Source organism: Prinia subflava, chromosome Z (assembly GCF_021018805.1).
Source record: "Prinia subflava isolate CZ2003 ecotype Zambia chromosome Z, Cam_Psub_1.2, whole genome shotgun sequence".
Classification (NCBI taxonomy): domain Eukaryota; kingdom Metazoa; phylum Chordata; class Aves; order Passeriformes; family Cisticolidae; genus Prinia; species Prinia subflava.
In genome coordinates this window covers 15,205,683-15,228,949 of record NC_086283.1, presented here as the reverse complement: position 1 = coordinate 15,228,949, position 23,267 = coordinate 15,205,683, and the positions used below count along the sequence as shown (strand labels likewise).

Sequence of the window (23,267 nt, the reverse complement as noted above, 5' to 3'; positions counted from 1 at the left end):
TGCTTTCCATCAGCATAGACAAAAATATCAGGTGAGAGAAAACAAGTCTTTTTTTTTCTAGCTGCATGTGTTGAGGAGCCTCCCTGGCATGCAGCCCCCATACAACACTGCCTTCTACTTTGTCCTGTGCTCAAAAGACTGATTAAGTGATCCGCTAATGCCATATGCCTGGGGCTGGGAAGTGCTGGGGGATGATGGGGGAGAGGCAAGAAACAGCCTGCTCTCTACTCTACCTGCAAAGACACTGGGAAATGCCATCCCAGGCCTGCATACAAGCACGGCAGGAGGCAGCCTCCACCCAGTCTGAGGTTTGGCCAGGTTTTGCCTTCCTGTAAATAATTAGTAGGTGTGAGCTTTCAGAGAACTCTCTGTGAAAGGGATTTGTACCAGCCAAAGGTGCTTAGGGCTTATATATCCTCATCAATTCCATCCAAAGAGACTGTATCCAGTGCCCTACCTACCTTGCAAAAGCAGCCTTCACCTCAGCGTGGGGCCACCTCCACACCTAAAACAGGCAAATGAGGTCTCCATGCCTCAGACAATGATAAAAGCATTCCTGAAAGCGTTACTGGGTTTGGGATTGGCTTTTCAGTTACTTCTTTGGGTTGAGGCTATCAGATGTTGGTGACAGCCAGCTCACCTGAGCCCTATGACAGTCCTGTCCTAACTAGCTCTAGTTGTTTCACCAATGACTTCCTTTCCTGGTGGAAAGGTTTTGTCTTTACAGTTTAGTCCTGGAGTTTAAAAACCATGGTCATCCTTCCTGCTCTAGTACTCAGTGGGAATGGCCCTGAAGAGCAAGGGTTTTTTTTGTTCAGTCATGTCTCTGGAGATTAGAAGAGGTTAAGAGCAAGGGCTTAAGGGTTTTTCATCCTGTAGGTCAGCTAAAAGGTAGGTGGAGACTTTGCTTCATGGGTTGATGCCTGCAGTAGGAATTGAGGTAGGTCCTGGCAGCCACCTGTGAGGCCATGATGATCCCGAAAAGCACAGGTCCAGAGGCTGTGTCTCCAAGGGATAAACCAAAAAGCAAAGGACAACTGCTGGGCTGAGTGCTTGGAAACAGCAGCAAAGAGATGCGGGAGTGGGGAAACAAGGTGTTTGTGGGGCACACAGAGAGCCTTGAGACATGCACTTCGTGGCCACTCTCATTCCTGATAGAAATGCCAGATGGAGCTGTAGTGCTGTCACCTTCCAGGATGGATTCAGCTGTTTGTGGATGTTCTTGATGGTGGTATCAGAGAAACAGCTGAAGTGAAACTTGCCCTCTTAAGACATGAGAAATAACTGCTGTCTGAGAAATGCTGAGATCGTTTGAGGAGACTGCATTCTCCATCCTTTCTCTATAATTCTGCTTTTTTTGATTTAGATGTGTTGTGAAGGAGTGGTAAAAGAGATCCTAGCACATAGTGGGAGTTGAATGTGCTGTTGTCTGTTAGTCATTATATATATTTTTTTTATTATTCATTTGGCACTTTCCGGAGAGTTTTTCCCCCCACATTGTGTAGGCTGCCATCTTCCTTTCTTTCTTTGTAGCAAGCATGTGGGCGCAGCCTTGCTTACACTCCAAGCAACTGGGGAACCACCATAAATGTAGCTTATCCGCTTTCTGATACATTTTCTTTTGCGTTGGTTTGGATTTGTGCATCGTCAGTAACATCTGTTCTGCTTTAGTGGCATACAGTTTTCCGAGTCTAATTAGCTGGCTGCTTGTAATCAGGACTATTTCAACTGTTGTCATTCTGAATGTTCTTTTTCCCTTTTTTTTAATACCACATTTGCCTGATTGACCTTTTTTGTTGTTTTTTTTTCTCTGTCTTTCTATCGGGCTGCTCCAGGAGCCATGGCTAATCATCTTATAACCAATGCTCTGCTTCGTCCTCATGGCACTAACAACCCTTATAATACATTGCTCGGGGAATCGGCGGTCTATAACAACCCTTCTGTCAGCATGTACAACGCACAAGGTGTGCTGGAGTTTCTCTCTAATTTTTCTAGTGAGAATTCCATTTTCTGTGGCTTATTTTGGCCCATTTCTTTTTTTTTTTCTTCCTTTTTCTTTTTCTCTCCCCACGCACACACACTTTTCTTTTTTGGAACTGGGCACAAAAAAAAAAATCCCCTCCCCTTCCTTTCATTTCAATGCATCTTTCCATCTTCCAGATGCTATTTTTCCATGAGCAATCCAGTTCACTTTGAAAGACTCTTGTCAGTTTTACTTAAAGCATTCACAGTATTTTGATTTTTTTTTTTAATTCAGACTCCTTGCTTTTGTATTGTTTTGGACTTGTGTGTATGTGTGTTTTGTCAGACACATCCATTCCTCTCTTTGTTGTCAGTGCATTTCCTTGTTAAATCATTCATTTCAGAAACAGGAACACCGCTGAAGGTAAGTGAAGCTAAACCGGCCTTTGCCACCAAAGCTGCTCTCATTTGAAACGGCCTAGAGAAATGTGGTCAGCATTGCACAGGGAGTAAAATGCAAAATAAAACAAAACTGCCCTTGATCTCTAAGAAAAATGACAGTTGAAGCAAGAGGTGTAGGCCAGCTTCAAAGAGCAGAGCTGAGATAAGAAATGTTTTGCCGTTTGGATTTGTACTCTGTGCAACTAGGGAAAAAAATAATAGAAAAAAGGTGTAGGGAATCTAGATAATCTTTGATATCCTCCTTTTGGCAACAGAAAAGAGACAGGCAAAGGCAGTTGTACCTAATGGAGGTTTCTATGGAAAGTCACTATCTTGTCACCTACATGTTTGTCTCTGCTCTGGCTTCTGTGGGAAGGGACAATGTCTGTAAGCTGATGTCCTAGTGTTTCTGTGAGGGAGAGGCAGATGTGTTTAAGTAGGGCCTGAGGAGGAGATGGGGAGTGTGGCGCTCTGACAGCTCCTGTCTCTTGCTGGCTCCATCCTGCTCTGCCCCTTCCAAATCCTTGGGATTTTTTTGGTTTTGGTCTTACTTGTAACGTGGCTGAACCACTGCAGCATAGCACTGCATTCCAGTGCAAGTGTGCCAGCTCTTCACTCTCAATGAAGGTATCACTTCCCAGTAAAGGATATCCAAGAAAGGGAAAATAATGATGGTTATAATGCAACCAGGAAAGCCCCCTTTGTACTCTACGGGCAGCATGTTGTTTATGGCAGAAATAGATGTTGAACTGTATCAGTAGGGTATTTGCATTTAAAGCACAAGGAAAGCACATGTGTTTGACCTTTTTGCTGTTTATTAATTTCCTAAACTATGCTAACTTTGTGCAATGAATTCGCTTCCAAGGATGCTTTTTTTAAAAGGGGCTACTGTTAAGAATGAAATGCTCTGAATTTTAAGAATTTCAGTATACTGCAAATGTTGAAATGAGCTTTGATGTTCGGACTAGTTTTTTGCATGATAACCTTGAGGTGTGGTAGTCTCTTAAATCAAATAGCAACAGGTAATGCTGGGTCAGCATTGCCTTAAGAGGAGTCCTGATGTTCAGGTCTGGGTACTTCAAGTGAACCCAGGTGATTTGGGCAGAAATGTGCTTTACGTGTATTTTAATAACTTTGCGTTCTTCAAATTTTTCATACTAGATCCTGATACAGTTACCTGAGCTAACAGAATGTTATTCCACAAAAATAGCATAATTTTTTTGCAAGTGCTATTCTGTTCAACACAGATAAGTAACAGAGAAACCTATCCAGGCTTCATTCATGGGAGGTGAAGAAAGGGAATGGGACCAACAGTGGTGCCATTTAAGCTCCTGGAGCTTTGCCATTGACTTAGAGGGAGTAGAACCCAAACCATTCTTTTCGGGAGGCTGCAAGTTAGTTAATGACGGCAGAACTGGTATAGCTATTACTTTTCAAACTGGTTGGGTCCCTGGACAATTACACACTGTGAATATTAGGAGATCCCATGGCAGAAATGAAGTGCAGCAAAACCAGCCAGGACTAGTTGTCTTGGTGGCCCTTTGGGGTTTACAGATGCTGCACCAGCAGGAATGCTAAAGCCAGGAGAGTGCACTGTAAAAGTAGATGGCTGTCTTCATCTCTGGGTGTGCCTTGGCTGTGGTTGGCGTGTAGTGAGGCATTCTTAGCTACCATCCGGCTAACTCATTCCACTTTACATATATAAGGCTTTGCTTATTTTTGTACCTTCATGTACCACTTCTAGTGCTGGCCGTGGATGGGGAAGGACACACTTAAGGAACAAGGGACTGACCTGGTCCACCTGTTTCTTTTTGCTTCCCCAGCTAGGTCTTTTAAAATACCATCTCTGTTTAAGCCAAAGCTGCCACATCTGTGGTAGACAATCAGCAGGGGCAGGAAGTCCTAAAAATTAACTGTGGAAAGAGCTGGGGAATTAGACCCATAAAAGGCCAAAATCCCATGTTCCAGTAGCATAAGCAAGTCCTTGATAGGACACAGAGTGTAGAAGAAGGAGGAGGTGGTAGGTGCAGGGCCAAGTGCTCACTGTCATTGGAAGCTGAGGGACATACAATGACGCAGTCTCTCCAAAGCAGGAAAACATCCCAACACCTTTGTCAGAACTAATTTTTACAGAAGGTGTTCACAAGCATTATTTACCATTAACAAGCTCTACTTAAAATCCAACGTACCACAGACTACTGAAGAGTGAGATGCCGAGTGTTATCACTGCCTCTTTATCTTATTCTCTGACTTTTCTTGTTGTAATCCTTTCTTAATAGTTTCATTTAGCAATGCCATTATTCAAACTACTATTCCTCTTTTTTTTGTTTCTTTTTTTGCCAAGTCCATTTAGTTTGCCATATGTTTGGTTAAAGTAAAAATCAGACTAACCAAAGTTTGTAAAATGCCAGCAGCCCCATTATGAGCAAAGTCATACTCTTACAAAGCACTGTTGCAAAAGATGGACGGCAAAACATTTTTAGCAAGGAAACAGATTTCAGTTTCAACAGCCAAGGGTTATTATACCTAACAGTAAGTAAAGCCATTCATTTTAAGACTTTGGAAGTGACAATGACAGTGCCTGTCTTTTCGAGAATGACCGTTACCAGCTTTAGACTTTCCTTAAATTTTCTGGCATTATTTCTTCATTTGTGTTGCACGCTGAACATTTTATAATGGCATTGGAAAACAATTTAAATGTGATAATTTTTAAAATAAAAATGTAGACTATTGAATACTGTGCATAAAATATTTTTTCTGTCTAAAATGTCAATATTTTTAACCTGAAATAAACCTTGTAACAAATTCATGTATTCTGGGCAGTGGAAATTATTTCCGTTAACTCTCTTCTGCATATCATCAATTTGCTTTTTACTCATGTTTCTCCTACTGTCGCTGTAAGCTTACTTGTTGTTTTTTCTTTCCTTTTCTTCATGCTGTCGTTTAGAGCCCTACAGAGAGACAAGTATGGGAGTAAAGCTAAACATTGCATATCAAATGTAATTTTTTTTAGTTCACTTTTATTGCATCACATATAGATGATGTAGCTAATAAAGGAAATTAATCTCACTATTTTGAAATCGAAAGACTAAGAATAGACATATGTATATATATGTGTATGCGTGTGTATGTATGTGTGTGTATATATATATGTATGTGTACATATATATATAGATGAGATTAGATGATGCTTTCTTTGTTTATTTCTCATTTTTGTGGTATTGTTTACCCAGCACAGTTTCTCATTTAGTTGTGTATGCTTTTTTTTTTTTTTTCAACTTCATGTTTTTATTTGCGAGGTCATGGCATTTTTATACAGCACGTTTCATGGCAGCCCGCACTCTGTTCTCACCTGCAATGCCTCCCCTTTTATTTCTGCACCAAACCTCAGATCTATGCATTGGCAGCAGGAGCACAGTGCTCAGTGCCTCAATGCATGTGTTACTCAACATAACCATCAAACAGATGCTGTTGTACCTGTCACCCATTACATACAGCCCTCCCCCAAAAATGCTCACTTTTCATTTCTCCCCAAGCATCGTGACTCGGTTGGAGAGCTTTCACTGTGAAAATCAATGGTTTTGCTCTATGTCTGTGATGGCTAGTTGGTTTTCTGGCATAGCTCCCTCATTTGCTGGGGAACCCAGGATACAGCAGCACCCTCTAAACTTCAGAAACCTAAAAGGTGATCGACACATTTGGGGCATTTCACTCAAAAGCAAGAAGAAGCCTTCAGTAGTGCTTTCCAGCCCTTGACATACAGCAACTACTCCATCGCAGATATAGACTGAATCCTGTATTTTCAGAAGGTACACATGCCATGTACTAAGCATGGTATGAGCAACTGTTCATCTGAAATTGTCAGTTTAATGACTTCTCTGATCCACTGTGCCTTGTTGGGAGTTGCTTGCCAGTTTTTGGCAATGCCTGAAGCCCTTAGCTGAGAGGTTAATAAGTTATTTCATGCATCCCCATGCCTGCTCTCCTTCCAAGGAGACCAGTGATTCCAAGAAAGAAAGTGTGGTGGCTTAACTGCTGGGCCTGATTTTCTTCTCCCCTGGCCCCTCATGCTGGCATTGCTCTCAAGGCACTTCCCCTGCCATCTCCTGCAGGGCTTTGGGAAAGAGCCGAGCTCCAGCCTTACATTGTCAGCATTGAGCAACCTATGGAGATGCAAAAGGCAGTTAGAGCAGGGACACCCCTGCTACTCCTCTCAGGTTCCCATGAGCCTACCATACCATGGCAGTGATGGTACTTGCTGTACCCTCTGCTGGACCCACTGCTTTAACTTTGCAGGTGGAATAGGAGCTATTTTTAAAGGCTTCACAAGACCCCAGAACAGCTGCCACTAAAATCAATTGTATTGGAAAATCCCCACCTGGCCAGTGTAGAGTAAATAATTTTGGTTATGCCCTTTAGCCAGAACAGGTAGGGCATTTAGCCTTGTTCCCGAAAATCCTGGGCCAGGAGCACTTTGTGCCTCCCCCTTGCTACTCCCTGAATCCTGCCATTCAGTCCTTATGTCTCTATTTATCCTTACAGCCTGGCCAGCAAAAGGGAGAGCAGACTTTTTTTCTCTCTAGGAAGCATACACTCCCAAACAAAGTTGTGGTAGTGGTTAGCATGGCCTGCAAATACTTTTCCCTCAGCTGAGAGAATAGCCCCCTTCCTCCAAAGTTCCTAGAGCCAGGGCACTTGGGACCAGCCCAGGGTCATAAATTTTCAGCTCCCCCAGGAATGCATAGAGCGCAAGAGCTGTAGGAGAATACTGGCCAGGAGAGGTTATTATCCTTCTGGCTGGATGTTGCCATATCAAGTCACACACTTGACAGTGATTTCCATTTTTTTTGGTGGGAAGCCCTTGACCACCAGCTGGTTAGATGGAGCTGCGCCCTCCCATTTTGGCCGTGACGCTCTCCTTGCTGCCCAGCCCTAGCAGCCGCGGCAGCCTAGGAAAGGGGGTTTGAGTGTGCACATCCCGCATGAGTGTCCTGTTTGTACAAGTCACCCTCTCTTGTGTAATGTTTTTCAGAGGGGCTTCTGAACAATGCCAGGGATACAAGTGTCACGGATACTCTACCACTGAATGGTAATCACGGCAACAGCTACAGCATCGCCAGCGGCGAGTACCTCAGCAACTGCGTGCAAATCCTTGACCGCGGGTACAACCACACAGAGAACGCCCTTGAGAAAAAAATCCTGAAGGAACTCACCTCCAACTACATCCCTTCCTACCTGAACAACCATGAGCGCTCCAGCGAGCAGAGCCGCAACCTGATGAACAAACTTGTCAACAGCGGCGGCGGGAGCGAGGACGATGCCATTGTGCTGGATGACGCCACCTCCTTCACTCATGAGGAGAGCCTGGGCCTGGAGCTCATCCACGAGGAGTCGGATGCCCCACTGCTGCCTCCCCGAGTGTACTCGGCGGACAACCACCAGCCCCACCTCTACAGTCGGCGTCGCATCCCGCAAGACAACAGCGAGAGCTTTTTCCCTTTGCTGACCAACGAGCACACGGACGACCTGCAGTCACCCAACAGGGATTCTCTCTACACCAGTATGCCCGCGCTGGCTGGCATGCCCATGACAGAGAGCGTCGCCGCCAGCACCCAGACCGATCCTCCACCAGCGAAAAGCGGCGGTGGTGATGCCGACGATGTTTACTACAAAAGCATGCCCAATCTTGGCTCCAGGAATCACGTCCATCAGCTACACACTTACTACCAGCTAGGTCGAGGCAGCAGCGACGGTTTTATAGTCCCGCCAAACAAAGAGGGAACCTCTCCGGATGGCAATGCAAAAGGACCCGCTCACTTGGTCACTAGTCTATAGAAGATTCAGCAAAAATTAAACAAAGAGACAACTAAAAGCCTCTCCGTAACACTCGGTTTACTATTCTGAGTTAATCCAAGCAGTGGTAATATTGTGTGTATTCCTAAATCTTCATGGTGTTCAAAAGGAAATTCTCAGACTTTTTTACTGGAATTCTTAGGCCGGCCCGGAGAGGACAGTTACTGCTGTGCCCCCCGTATCTTCCCATCCTTCTTCCCTCCAGACAGACTTCATTATGTTAATGAAAGAGATAGATAACGGCACACTTCGTGGCCTTTTCAAGTTATGCCGTTTTGTTTAAACAATCCTTGATGCTGTGTTGCTCTTAATACCGACGACCTGATTTAAGAGGGAAAAAAAAAAAGATAAAAGGCCAAAAATGTGCATTTGAAACTAGTAGCAATGACGCATCTAGGTGTGAGCGCTGTGTAAAACAAGCTAGCAAAACTTTTTCTTACCAATCCAGATCACATCATGGGTTATGGTCACTCACAGCTTGGTTTCACTGCAGCGCCGTTTGCTGTGCGAGCAAACAAAATGTAAACAAATTTAATGAGACAGAAGGGGATCTTAGAAACTTGTGCTAAAAGCATATTTTACATTTTGCTGTATTAACGTATGATAAAAACTAATGACAGAAAAAGAGAAGTGAATTTCTATGTAATGTACAGATACTAGCATTGCACATATAGTCTGCTTTCTGTTCCTCCAGAACTTGCGTCCCTGTTAATGTAGTGGAAAAAAAAAATAGGAACTTCTTTCTGTTGTGCTGGTCTTGTAAGTTTGTCTACCAGTAGGAGCAAGGCTTTTCATAACTCTTTTTTTTTTAATTTTGTTTCGCCTCTTCCACTGTTCCTTCCCTGTGTCCCCTTCCCATCCCAGTAAAAAAAGTCACTGGGCAAAAAAAAACCCCAGACTTTCTAAGGACCATTTTTAGTAACACCATCACCATTTCTTTTCAGCCAAGCCAGTCTTTTCATTTCCTCGCTGTATAACCTTTTTCAGGCGGCATGTTGCCAGCAGACCTTTTGGCAGACTAGAGCAGGGCAAACTTCCTCTTTGTCAGTGCACAACCGATCGTGATGATAATCCTGTGACGCATCTCTGGCAAACAGCCCCTCAGCCAGGCCTTCGGGTCGCATCCAGGGACTGAGAGGGGGTTTTGTAGTCTAAGTGGGGATTCTACAGGAGACGGCCATTTCCCTGGAGGAGCAAAGGGCCTTCTCGGCTCGGTCTGTCCCTGGTTTAGGCACTTGTACTGCAGTGGTTAAGAAGAAAATAGATTGATATGTAGTGAGCTAAAAAGTACTTTGCAGTGATTTTTAATTTAAAAAAAAAAAAAAAAAGTCCTCTGTTCATTATTTTTCCTAACAGGAAATTTATTTATTTGACCAGATTTTTAAGTAACATAGGCTTTCTGGAGGTAAATTAGCAGCACGGAGTATGAATTCTTCTTCTTTTTCTCTTTTTTTTTTTTTTAATTTATGATCCATTTTGTATGGTCTCAACAGTTGAATGACCTCATTACTAATATTTGTTGTAAAAGTGAAGCTTGTTTGCCAACCAATAAACAACTGATCACGATTTAGAAGATACTGTATGTATGTACTGTACAATTAATCTCTCTTTTTTTGTCGTTGTTGTTCCTCTCTCCATTAATGTCATCAGTATGAGTCTCCACTTCTTTATGGTATGAGGAGCAGTGCCGAAGAAAGGAGGCCTAAACTGAGAAATTTAAGCACAAAGATTATGCAGCTGTGGCTGACTAGAAAAATGAGGCTGGTGGTACTTGTTTAGGGGCAGAAACAACACTTGTTGACATTTGTTGCAGGTGATTCTAGGTCTGTTTTGTGCCTACTGTATAAAGTAGCCAACGACACAAGGATGATTTGAGTATAGTGTTTCACGTGTCGTATCTTTTAATCATTGTAATTTTTTTCTTTTCTTAATTTGTTTCCTTTTTTCTTTTTTTTTCTTTATTCTTTTCTTTTTTTTTTCTTTTTTTTTAATTTAGTTTTTCTGAGATTAAAAACTGCAGGTAGCATATCAAAGAGTAAAACAATTCCCCGTTAGGCTTTCTCAATTGTTGTTTGCTGTCTCTTTATTTTCTTGCTCCGGACATATGGCAAGCTCCCTCACCATCCTTGGCCATGTCGTCCTTCCCGCCCCATCTCTGCCAATGGCCCACTGGCACTTTGCTGCTCTCCTCCAGCCTCCCCCTTCAAATCCCTTGAGTGCAGTCAGGAATACAGAAAACCACAAAATAGACTGGAAAGGTTGACAGGGAAAATACCCACCTCTGGATATGACTGGTAATAAATTTTCAGTGATTTTTTGCAAAGTCCTCCCATGGCCTAGGGGGCTTAGAAGCTAGGTGCTTCCTCCATCTAAACTGCCTATCCAAGTCCTGCTGGGCTAAAAGCAAGAAGACTTGGAGCAGGTGGGTGAGGCACTTGTTAAGATATTCCCAGTGCTGGAGGATAAATGCCGCATCAGGAGATCAGTGGAGCAGTTCTGCTCCATCCCGGGGTTGTCCTCACATTGGGGCAGTGCTGCTCAGTGCTTCTCAGCAGAGTCTTGTTGGGCACCAGCCAGGGGTGGTGGTATTTAGTGGTATTCACAGCCTACAAAAGAGTCTGGTCCGAGTCACCTAAGTCCTTCCTGCCACCCTGGCCAAAACATCCTGGGGAAGAAGCTCCATGTGAGACCAAGCACTGATCACAGCAGTGCCTCTTGCTGGGTCTAGGTTTTGGCAAGGGAGCATTTCCTATTGGAATATTGGGGAATCACTTCATAGCAAAGCAGCCGCTGGCTAGCCAGGTTGTGCTCTTGATGCTGCCTCCCTGTTTCGTTTTATTTTCCATACCAGCAATGATGGAAGTGGATAGTGCATGGTGGATCCACTCTTACAGGTAGAGCAGGTGATTCACATCCGTGTGATCCCAGCAATCCATGTAGCAGCCCAAGAAAGGCTGCTGAGGCTTTAAATAACTGAGGTACCCCTTACTTCGGGGAAAGTAAAAACTCTTTCACTGTATTAGACTCAAAAAATAGTTTTCCAGGGTATGGTGGAATCGAGTTCATGCAGAGGGTGAGATGCACCCTTGCAAATATCATCATGGCAAAGTGGGAGGCAGATGATGAACACAGAATTTACTGGTGTTTCTGAAACTCTGCAAGAACAAACCAGTGGTGGATATGCCATTCAATGGTTTTGTCCTACTGAAAAATCTTTAACTTCTACTACAAATAGTCATACTTCCTCAGCCCTTTTATGTATTTCAGGTTTATCAGTGTGCAGGCTGTTTTCCCCCTCTTCTTTATCCCTTCTCTTTGCCAGCCTACCCATGCCTATTAGCGCTTTGATTGCAAAAAAATACTGTTTATTTTCAAGCTGATTATTTCTGTCCCCAGGCCGTTCTGATATCACAGGATTCACTGTTGGTGCTTCTTACGGCTTAGGAAACAGCTGAATCATGTAAAAGAGGGAAAATCATTATTATTAATTTTATTAAGCCAAAAATGGTCAAAGACTGTAATATAGTGGGGGTGTTCTTTGAAGGGGAGCAGGACACAGATTATTATTTTCTTCCCCTTGAGAACATATTGTTGTGTCAGTTGATTATGGGCATGGTGAAGGTTGGTGCTTGGATAAGGAGCTCACTATATACAATTCCTCCGTGACTGGCAACAGTGTCTTCTGTGCAGACTACAGCTTGTGAGAATCAACTCACTGTTAAGTCCTTGGTGCCTACAATGCTCCTGGGGTATGAGGGAGAGCTGCAAAACTTCTGAGGCATTTCTTAATGCTGAACTAAGGCAAGAATGTGAGAAAAAAAGCTTGATGAAAATGTAGTAGTGATTATGGTGTTAAATCCATACTCATGCTTGGGGCACATAACTGTGTAGGCTGGGTTGAAGGGGATAATCAGCCCTGTACTCGAGGGATCTTTGCTAGAGCTCCATTTAACGAAACAAAGCAAACCAAACCAGATTTGCCTTATAGGGAGAAGATTAAAGCTTCATCATTCAACTGCAACAAGCATTCCACTTTCAGCTGAAAACACACAAAATAGAGGCAAACAGGTAGTAGGTAGTGCTTGATCTGATGAGAATATCAGCTGATACACAGACCATTTTTTGAAACATGGGACCACCTTTGGGAAGCATGAGCTGCCAGGCATGTTTGAAGTGAGGATTGTTAATATTGATCTATTTATTGTTGTCCCTTTCAGAAAGCCTTCTTGTGGGAAGAGAGGGGATGGAGAAATACAAGGCTCCATGCTTTGCATCTTCCTGAAAATCATCTGAAGATGCTTTACAAGTTATGAATCCCTTTTCACACTCCTAATTTGTGCAGGCCTGGGTTATTTTTCCTGTGTAAGCCCATTGCAGGCCACCCCATAAAGAGCTGACACATCAGCTTACTAGTAGCATAAGGACTAAACACTTTGACTACAGCAGGCAATTCCCACCCATTTTCTGCAAGAGCTAAAAGAGGTTGTAAGATCTCCCTGAAATGTGAAGGAGAAATACAAGGCAAAAGACAAGCCAAGAAAGACCATGTAGGCTGGAGGGTTGCTGGGAATGGGGGATATTCATCACAGCTTCAGAGGCACTGTGTAGGCAATATTGCTTACCATGGTCCTGTTCATTTCTTCTTGTTGATTGCTTTAATTCCTTGACATCTGTAGTTGTTTACCAATCTTTTTCCTTCCTCCCTTGCTCCAGGTAATAAGCAGTGAGATACCTCAGAGGGCCTGGGGAAACAGTGGTGATGGGGGAAGGCACTGAGCTCCTGGGGATCTTTTTGTGTCTCTGTGTGTGCCCCTATTGCCTGCATCCCCCCTCCCTTACCAGCTGGCCTCTCTGTCACACCCCCTTGTGCCCTTGATCTCACTAGGAAATAGAGAATGCAATACCCTGCAGAATTGCCTAGTCTATGGGGATAGAAAGACAGCTCATCTTATTAAAAACCTGTCTCAGGAAAGCCTAGGAGCACAGGCTTGGTCATCTGTCACACCCTGATCTCCTCCTTACCTTTAGAAAGAAAAGTGCTTTATTTTTAGCTATCTGCTGCATTCAGCTACCCTCTATGCAAATTTTATTTAATGAATATTTTACGTTCTAAATAGTCTGGGCTCATGAACATTATATAAATGTCATGTTGTTGCAAGCTCTCTGGTAACAGCGTGGAGGACATCCTGCAGTGTAAAGCTGAAGCCGGATAAAATCTGTAATTAGTGCTCCCAGGGAAGGCAGCCCTGGATTGTTCAGTGACTGTCCTTTAAGGGGGCATTAGCAGTGCGGTCAGGGAGGGCACTGCAGGACCCTTGGGAGGCAGCAGCACTCTTCTTTGTGGACTGAGGGGCATTTCCTTCAGCACGGGTAGCTGGCTTAGGGCCAGTTTTGCTCTTCGAAAGGCTTTGGCAAACCCTAGGGATGCATGGATCCTACACCAGATCATTTATCATCCCAATTCAGAAGAGGCAGTCTATTTAAAGCTGAAATATTGAAACTAGCCAGGATAGCTTGGAAATCTTCCTTTTTCACATCAAAATAGCTTTTTACAGGTGCTTACTGTTTATTGTATTCAGTACACCGGACAGATGGGGATAGTCTTCTTCAGGAAAGTGCCAAAAACAAACAAAAAAAAATCATCCTGAGTATTTTTTGTCTTTTTGTTTCTTTACCCTCCATATAGTTTCTTTTCTTATATTTCTACTCCTTAAATACACTGTATATATGTAAAAACCCAAGCTAAAACCTCAATAAATAAATAAAAAATATTGTATGGAGAGCAATTATTATGTGTTGGAAGCAAATGCTTGGTATCTTAGCAGTGCTGCTTAAAACCCTAGCAGCTTTGAAGACACAAACATAGCTGCTGCACAACCTTCTCAGCTGGTGTGATGGCAATATTTGTACAGATGACCAAATATATCAGACTGCCACGTACAGTGGACTGCATCTTGTGTTACAGCTTTAGAAAGGTTATATCCAGCAGAAGGGTGCTTGTTGGGTAAATTACAGCAACAATAATACTGTTTTCAGCCTCTTCTCCTACTTCTCTTGGAGGCATCTCAGGCAGAGTTAAATTTGGGTCCCTGTGGCAGAAAACCTCACACCAGACATGAGCCCTGCAGCCTTTGTGTCCCATCATCAGCAAAGGCTTTGCCTTTCAGTGGGCATGACTCTGTGGTAGTATCCGCTGAAAAATGGATTTGGAGGATGGATGTTGAAAACCAAGCAGTCAACAAACTGAGTGGATGATGTCTGGGTATTCCACTTGGGAAGCAGAAGCACTGTGCTCCAAATATCTCTGAGAACTTGGTTGCACAAAAGCTGCAAAGGGAGTGTGGGAAAATGGACTTTTGGTTGGGGGGAATTAAAAGAAAAAAACCCTGATTTCTAGCAAGGCTTTCTCCTCTGGCTGAAATATGACAAAAAGTGTTTCTCAGATGTTTTCTGTAGGCAGCTGGAGAGAAATGCAGGGTCATGGGGAATTAGAACCACATGTGATAGGAGGCATATTTGAGGCAAGCTAAAGCTTTGCTGTGGTTATTGAGTGGCTGCTCTGGCCAGGCCCTGGTTTCCTTCACCTAAAAAACAAAAACAAAAACAAGAACAAAACAAACAACCCCCCCCCAAAAAAAACAAACAAATACAAACAAACAAAAAACCCAACAAAACAAAAAGTTCTAATGGTTTGCCACAAAGTAGCCTTTTGAGGTTTTTGAGAGGGTCCTTTCCTGATAAATAAAAGAAGAATTTTTTTCAGTGCAAGCACCTCAGCTCTGCCCTTTGGTCACCTTCCCCTCACCCACTTCCTTGCTTGCTTATTCAAACTTAGAGATAAAAGGCCTCATTATCATTGCTTAAGCTGCTGTTGATATCAGCCAGGAAGAGCGCTACATACTAAATAGGTGGGATTTTTGATTTTCTTTATTATTTACACACTCTGCACCCAGGCATTTTCCACTGCTGGAAGTTTGTACTGCCATGCAAAGCAGCCCACTGAGCTAACAGCAGTGAAAATGAAAGGACAAAATCCATCCCACTACTTGGGAAAAGAAGAAAAAAAACAGAGATGAACAACAAGGAAAAGATGAAAGTCCCTTCTCCTCAGAAAAACCCCCCAAGATCAGCCAAAATTTCCAAGCTGGGAGATTGTCTAAAAAGTTGCTGGTTCTGCCCCCACCACTTTCCCTTTGACACCATAGAGGGCAACACATATTTGGGAGGGTGAGAAACAGAGTGAAATTATTTATGCTTAGAAAATGGCTCCAGAATAACTCTTCATTCTCCTTGAATGTGATTAGCCTATGTCGTGGGTTAGCACTGGCCAGATGTTAATGCACCCATGAGTGTATGTTTTTCTTAATGAGCTACTGTGAGATGTGGTCAAGAACAGAGCAGAGCAGGCTTAAAACTTGAAAACAGAGAACAAAACTTTATCACATTACATAAGAACAGAAATAGAAAGGGAAACTCTAAACACACACAAACAGAAATGAAATCTTCCCAGAACATTTCTTCTCTTCCCCCAGTTTCCACCCCCTACACGTTACCTTCCATAGACCAAAACCTTGGGTTTTAAATCAAACAATCACTACTCAAAAAAACTAATCTTCAATTCAGCAAGGGAGAGAAGAGTCTCTCTCGCACCACAGACTGCTCCTCAGAAAACACGGGTCCACGCCTTATGTGTTTCCATGTCACCCGTGGCACCGCCCGGAGAAGTTGCCGTGGTGACACTCTCTTTTCCATGTCCAGTGCTCTCACCACTGTCCATGGGCTAAAGCTGCTATAGGGCTCTTTTAAGGATACTTGTGTGCTGAGCTCTCCTCATGTTTTTTCCTGGGGCCCAGGGCTCTAAGAGCAAGTCTCCCCTCAGGGCAGAGGGCGCCACCACACCCTCCCCCTCTCTTCTCTGCTCGCTCCACTCTTAAAGTGCCAGTGTTTGTAGCAAAAGCAGAGGCAGCTGCATCTACCCAAATGCCATTTATGTTCAAAAGAGACTTGAGTTCAGTCTAGGGCTAACATTATGCAAGAAAAGTCTAGCTCAAAAGCCACTCTTCTTCAATTCCCTGCTCATCTAGGGTTCTTTCTAATCGTGCTTTATCATCTCAGTCCCAGGCTGTTTCACTTTCTCTTTTGAAACCACTAGCCATGAGAATCAATGTCTGGGAAAAATGTTTCCTTCTTCCAAGAAAGGGTTAACAGTTTCTGGCTCCCGGCAGGGCTGCAGGCTCAGGCACTCCCAGGCTTGGCAACTCCCACGCAGCTGGGCATCTTATCCCGGAGGGGGGCAGGGGGTACACACGGAAGGCACCTCTACAGTTTTCCACCCCTCCATCCTGGATGAGGCCAGCTCAGCTCCAGACCTGTCCACTCTCTTCCTGCCTCAGGGCTCCAGCATACTTCAGCCCAGCCACGTAGTTCCCCTCAGCCCGGCCATGTGGCTCCCCTCCCCCACCCAGCCTGGGTAGGGGAGGAGGGAAACGGTGCTCCCCTCTTGAAAGTGGAGCCAGAAAAGAGGAAGTTCCTCTGGGAGGCCTCGCTTTTAACCCCTTGTGTCCTTAGACGCGTGTCTAACCCCTCAGCGGCCACTAAAAATGCTAACATTCAAACCTGACCACTGATTGGTTTGACCACAGCCTCTTGAAAAAACTCACTTCCTCTCAAACCAGGACAGCCTACCTTAAGCTCTCCGTGAAATATTATTTATAAAAAGGCCTGTGTGTAGTCACCCCAAAGTGTGTGTGGCTGTGTCCTCCCAAGTGAGCTCATGGAAGGAGGTGCTTTTCTCCCTGGGGCTGCACTGATTATAAAGGCAGCTGTAAAGCAGAGCACTCAGGATGCAAAGCACCCTTCAGTTAATGTCTGAAACCAAAAGAAGTCTGTTTACTCTGCACTCATTTATATTGAATATTTATTATTAAGGGGCAGGGGGGACACAATAGAAAGTGCAGTTTGCTCATACACGCCCGGTTGTGTTGATACAAACTGGTGGCCATAGCTCAGTGCTGTGCTAAACACAGAGGAGCAAAGAGGCAGCGTCACTCTTTTTCTGCAGAGCAGTGGGCAGCAGTGGCCGATGCTATTGTACAACAAACTACTGGCTCATGGGGGGGCCAAAGCCAAGCAAAAGACCAGCACCAAATTCAGCAAAAAGGGTGGGAGGAGATTCCCAATGGAGTGCTCACCCATAAATACATGCACCTTCCCTGAGCAAGCCTTCCTTTTTAAGGCAAGTCCAGGCATCCGCTTTGCTTGGGGTTGGAAATGGTCTTGAGAATAGCTGGTGGTGGTTGCAGGTCCTGCTCCAGGGATTTACCCACTCTCCTCTTGTTTTTCACAGAAGGCGTACGGACGCCCAAGCAGGAGCCGGTCTTCAGGCGAGTCACCATGGAGGACAGTGTCATCTAGCGCCTGGGGACGCCGTGAGCCTGCCCCGGCCAGCCCGTGTCAGTGCACCACCTCAGCTCCTCTGTGCCTCAGCTCACCTGTCCCTCACTTGGGACCGCACAACAGCAGAGGCTGGAGAAACTGGCCTCCACCAAACCCTCAGCAAACCCTTGCATCCCCAAGGAGAGAACAACACAGCTGAGGCTCCCGCTGCCCCATGCATGGCAGCACTCTGGGAAGCGCCCTCGCTGTCTGGTCGCCCGTCTCTTTTTTGAAGATGAGCAGAATGAGTCAAAATTGTCTTTTGTAATAAATCAGTTTCACCTGCTCCAAACATTGACTTTGCAACCTGGTAACATTTAAAAGATGTCTGAGTGTGCTTAATCCATATCCCAAGCCTCTCTCCATGCTCTCAAGCTGGGCTATGTACAGGGGAACCTGCAGGGTACAGGTTGCTGTTGTAAATACAGATCTGTCAGTGCAAAGAGCCAACAAGGGAAGCACCAGAGGGACAGAGAAGTAGTCCTTACACCAGAAGAAGCTGAACATGCCAGCAGAGTACTGTCAAGAGAAGCTGTTGCTTGTAAATAGGGACCGGCGCATGTGTCCAGCAGCAGCTCCACTTGGCCAAAACTTCTTGGGGAAAAGCTGCTCAGATTTTAATGTCTTGTGTAAATAGAAATATTTTTTTGAGAAAAAAAAAAATGAGCCTTAGTATCTTGAAGATAGCGTTTCTCAATCAGCTCAATTGGGGATGGATATATAGGAACCCACGGGATCTGCCTGCTGGAGGCTGGTGAAGGCTCTTGCAGCCAAGCTGTGCCATCACTGCAGGTGCAGGAGGCACCTGAAGGAGGATGGACCTGTCCAGCTGAGGACTCGGCAGACATTTCTCCCTAGTCCATGTAAAAAGGGTGAAGTCACTGATCCCGTGGTCTCCACTGGTGTAAATATTCAGCTACAGCCCACAGAGGACTTGGACTGCTTGGTGCAGTTGTGGGAAGGGGGAGGGTGGGATGGGCAGAAATCATCAGAGGGATGCAAACCCCATCAGCGTGGTGATCCCTAAGCTTTCAGCATTAGTTAAAAAAAAAAAAAAAAAGGAAAAAGAAAAAAAAAGGAAAAAAGAAAAAAGAGAAAAAGACCAAACAAACAAAAAAAACCCCCACCAACACACAAACCCTGAAGGCTTATTAATGTGTTGGGCCAACAGTTCAGCTGGGTAAATGGAGATGTGCCTAGACATGTTCTGTGTTCATGTCAGGCAGTGCCTGTCTGTGCAGTTCTCTGTCTGTGCAAATGTGTGTGCAATGCTGTGTCTGGTTCAGGGGGCTGCCAGCCAGTGCAGGTCCCTGTGTCCGTGTAGCTGTGTCCATGAATGAGGAAAGAAAATGGATGTGTGTGTTGTACTGCCCTTCATACACCCAAACACATCCAAGGAGTCATATTAAGACTGCAAGGTCCAGCTTTAGTAGCGTGAGTGTGGAGTAGTGTCCACACTTCTCCAGGGAATGAGGCTTGGCAGGCAAGGGGATGGTGTTAGCTGAGTGAGAACTGATAAATCTCTGCTCTGCATTGAGTTGTCATCCACTGTCTCCTGCTGTGGCACAACAGCGCTCATTTGCAAACACCGCCAGCAGAACAGGCTGCACTCAAGCACGGACTGTGGCAGGATGGTGGTACCTCCTGGAAGCTGGACAGGAGCTTTGAGGTTTCCCTTTCATCATTCACCACCCAAAGCTTACTCACGCCTTATTTACTCTGAGTTCAACTGTTTGGACTCATGCAGTGCAGGGAAATCAGGAGAAGAGAATGAAATTAGAAATTGAAATCAGAAAAAAAGCCAATACATAAGAAATAGATATTTTTGAAAATTACCTCCAGTAACTTCCTCTGGACATAGAACACTCTCTTCAGCTTAACATTTTGCAGGAAAGCAGTGCCAAGGTAAAGTGTCTTCCCCATGAAGAAGCCAGATTGCATGAAACAACTGTTGCATTATTCAACACGGCATTGGGGCCAAAGGCCCTTTACCTTTGCAAGGAATAGGCAGTGGGCAATCAACAGAAATTGGAAGGTGCCTCAAATTCTTGAGAGGTGTGGACATCTAGAGTGGTAATTTGCTTGCAGTGGTCCAAGGTGAGTTGCAGGACAGTCTTTTCCACTTGAATACTTGAATATCTCCTGTCATCCAGCTGTCTGTGTTACCATTAACACCTAACAGCTGCAAGGACCAAGTGATTTATGTATTTATTTATGTATCAAACCAGTGCATGGGGGCACTGTGCTTTCATCTGCCACATCTGGACACCTCTTCCTTTGCCCACTTCTCCAGCCTTGTATGGTGTCCCCAGGCAAGGTGACCATCATCTTGGGGAGGCTGTGGTTTCCTCCCCAGTGAAGGCTATTAGCCTTTTTTCCAGGGAGAAAAATAGTGAAAGGTAGGAGCAACACACTCTGACTTTGTGGTTGAAATGTGCTGGAAGTCAGCCAGTGTATTAAGCAGAATAAATAACTCCAAAATGTGTGAAAGTTCACAATCTTTCACATCCATGAGGGAACCATTCTTACAGTTTCTAGGGCCCCAAAGGGCAATGCTAAATCCTGAACCCAAGGCTTCCTGACCCTGGGGAGGTTTGAGGTGCAGCATGGGGAAAACGTGGGGGTAGCAATTACAGGAAAGAAGATATTCCCTGGTTCTTCTAGATTGCAGGAAAACAGAATTCCCCTGGTTGGGTTGAGTGGTGGACTTTTTTCATTGGAGTGCTCACTATTAGTTTCTCTCTCCAGACAATCCCCTCATCCTGTACCTTAAAGCCTTGCCTTTATGTCTAGAAGAATTATTCTTGGAGGCATTTACAACAACCTTCAATGTTTCTCTCTCTCTCCAGCCCTAAAGAGGCTGCCACCCCACAACTGACAGTTGTAAAGATGAGCCAGACTAACCGCAAGTCCTAACAAAAATTATGCATCTCATCCACTGCATCCATATTGATGGCACACAGGTCACATGTGAAGATGAGCAGTGAGGAGGGGGAGGCAGATAATCACCGAAAATTGTGTGTGGGAGGTGCTGTTACCAAACCCACCCAGCAGAATTTTGATTTAATCCAGCCCTGAGTCAATACTGATTGACATTTCACTTGCTTTCCATATCGTAACTTGACTTCCTTACTCCTCAGGCATGGAATGAATCTTAATACATTGTAATTACTGTACTCCTGGTGGTGAACCAGTATGAAAAGCTATCACAGAAAGCATTAATAAAATGTACATTATGAAAAAGAACTCGGCATTGTCTGAAATTAATAATGCACCAGATTTTTCTCATCCGTGCCTGCTCATTACAGGGCTGCCCTTGAGTTTTCTATTAAAATTACTTATTCAAACTACTTATATAGCTGTGTTCAGCGTGAAGTTATCTGCTGTAGGTTTGCATCCCAGTTAGATGTACCGCATGAGGACTTATTAATCTGTTATATCTTTCAGGCATTGATTTTGGTGACATTTATATAACGCTGGTATGACTAAAATGAACTGATTGATTCATGCGTATGGATTAGTTTGCCTAAGACTTTGAGGCTAGGTAGCTTTATCATGCACTGTAATGCCAGAATTCATCACTGTATTGTTTACGAGAGACTGAACTGGCTGCATCTCAACAACTGAAGAGATCTTCACTGTTTTATTTATGTATAAATGTTTACTTAATCAGCCGCCAATTTTGTTTAGCAGAATTTGTTCACAAACGGAAATTGTAAATGATAACGTGGTTTCTATTTTAAAATTTATAGGCTTTCATCTATAGCAAAATCCAAGATTTCCAAAGTGTCTTTGTCTACTGGCAATCAACAAGCTGTCTTGTATATGCTTTCTGGTAATTGCAATTAGCTGCTGCAATGTTTCACATAAAAAACAATGAAACCTTAATACGGGAGATCTGAGTGGTAGTGTGTTAAAGTCAGCATATATCCTAATGCTTGCAAACATTCCTGGAGGTTTAACAAAGCAACAAGGAGCCACCAGCCAGTGCAAAGGCAGGAGCTCATGGACATGTGTGGTGATTTCTGCTGCCTTATCTTACAAGAGAATCCCAGTTCCAGGTAAATTGTATCTCAATCACATGGGCCAGATTCCCTACAACAGCTTGAGGAAAGCCTGGTCAAAGGGGGCAAGGAAAATATCTGCTCACTGTGCATTGCAGCTGGGCTACAATGAGTGTTTAAGGGTATAACATTCCAAGGAGGCCTGATCCCAGGTTCCCAGTCAATGGCACATGTTTTCTTTGGACTGCAATGCTTCTCCCGGGGACCAAGGAATACGGAGACATAAAGGATTTATTAAATGAAAGCAGAGACTTTCCTATTAGGAGCCATTTAGAAATATTTTTAGTGCAAAGGCACAGAAGAAGTGACATGTTAGAGACCTATAAAATAATAAGTAGTGTCCAGAGAAGGTGAATTGAGTGCTGCAGTTCACCATAGGTAATACAGCAAGTGGCACTATGTGGGGCAATGAAGAGGTGAAGTCTTAAATGTAGTTATAAGTAATGTTTCATTACCCATCACAGGATTAACCCACGGACTCCCTGACCCAATACACCAGTAAGGTGATGTACAATGGGCTTTAGTAAGATATTTTGCTGTTTTACAGTTCAAAGAAAGAAGGGGGGGTGGGGGTGGGGAGGAGAGAATTAAAACCAAGAAAAGCCTGTCACCTAGTCTCTTGTTTCAGAGTCAGAAGGAATTGTTGGCTCCCTGAGGAACTGTGGAAACACCCCTGCAGCCTTCAGCCATACTTCACACTTTTGGGTTGTTTTTTTTTTCTTTTTCAACCATATTTTTTTAACATAAAAATTACAGTAGTATTAAGTAGGCCTGGAAAATAACTTGCTAGCTGGCAGTGCGAAAAGAGGACTAAACTTTGCATGTCAGCACACTGGGCTGTAATTTCAAGAGCATGGGATCACAAGAGAGAGATGCTGAGGGGTAACTGTGGCTCACAACCACTGAACCATCGCTGCAGAACTGGTGTCAGCAAATAGTCCCTCTCCATGTTTCTTTTTGGCTCTTTTTGGCTCTTGGTACAAATAGGCTGCAATTACATCACTCCTAAGCTTTTCCCTTTACAAGCCAAACCAACCAAATTCTCTCAATCTGCAGGTTTGTTCACTATTCTTTTAGGGCAATTAGGAGAAGCACCTGACAAAGGCTAGGGGGGAAAAAAGGTAAACACAGTGTAAATATGTTGTATGAAGGCCAGGAGCTGCTTTAATCAGCTCTGTGCCCACCTGGATGTAACTCTGGTTCCTAATTGGAGAAGTAACAGGAACACCTGTGGATGTTGCTTAGTGGCCCCTTAACAAATTCAAGGGCATGTGCTGAGGATGATTTCCTTCATGCAGGCCAAAGTGATGAAGCTGCTACTGTTTGCACCAATTTTGTAAGTCCTAGCTGAACTGGAGATTAAACTTTAGGAAGATGTTTCAAGAGTGAATGGAGTTCTGAAGAATGATGACTCTGTTGGACCCCTTGGTAAGACACCCCACATGCTAAGTGTTTCTGTTGATGTGCAAGTATGGCAGTTTCACTCGCGTCTCAGCAATTAAATTTTATTTC

At 44.1% G+C, this 23,267-nt stretch overlaps 1 protein-coding gene across 8 annotated transcripts in view; it reads left to right on the top strand.

The window, feature by feature from the left end:
• Positions 1–21,567, top strand: part of ADGRL3 (adhesion G protein-coupled receptor L3) — a 491,700-nt gene extending 470,133 nt beyond the window's left edge. For 6 of the 8 annotated variants that reach the window (XM_063423656.1, XM_063423662.1, XM_063423661.1 and 3 more), the window contains one exon: positions 7,436–14,042. In XM_063423656.1, coding sequence (XP_063279726.1) covers positions 7,436–8,238 — 803 coding nt within the window. In that variant the 3' untranslated portion in view covers positions 8,239–14,042. Of the gene's footprint in view, positions 1–1,835; positions 1,965–7,435; positions 14,043–17,602 lie in introns of those variants that run through there. The other 2 variants (XM_063423664.1, XM_063423663.1) reach the window with 2 other exon arrangements.
• Positions 21,568–23,267: the final 1,700 nt, after the last annotated feature.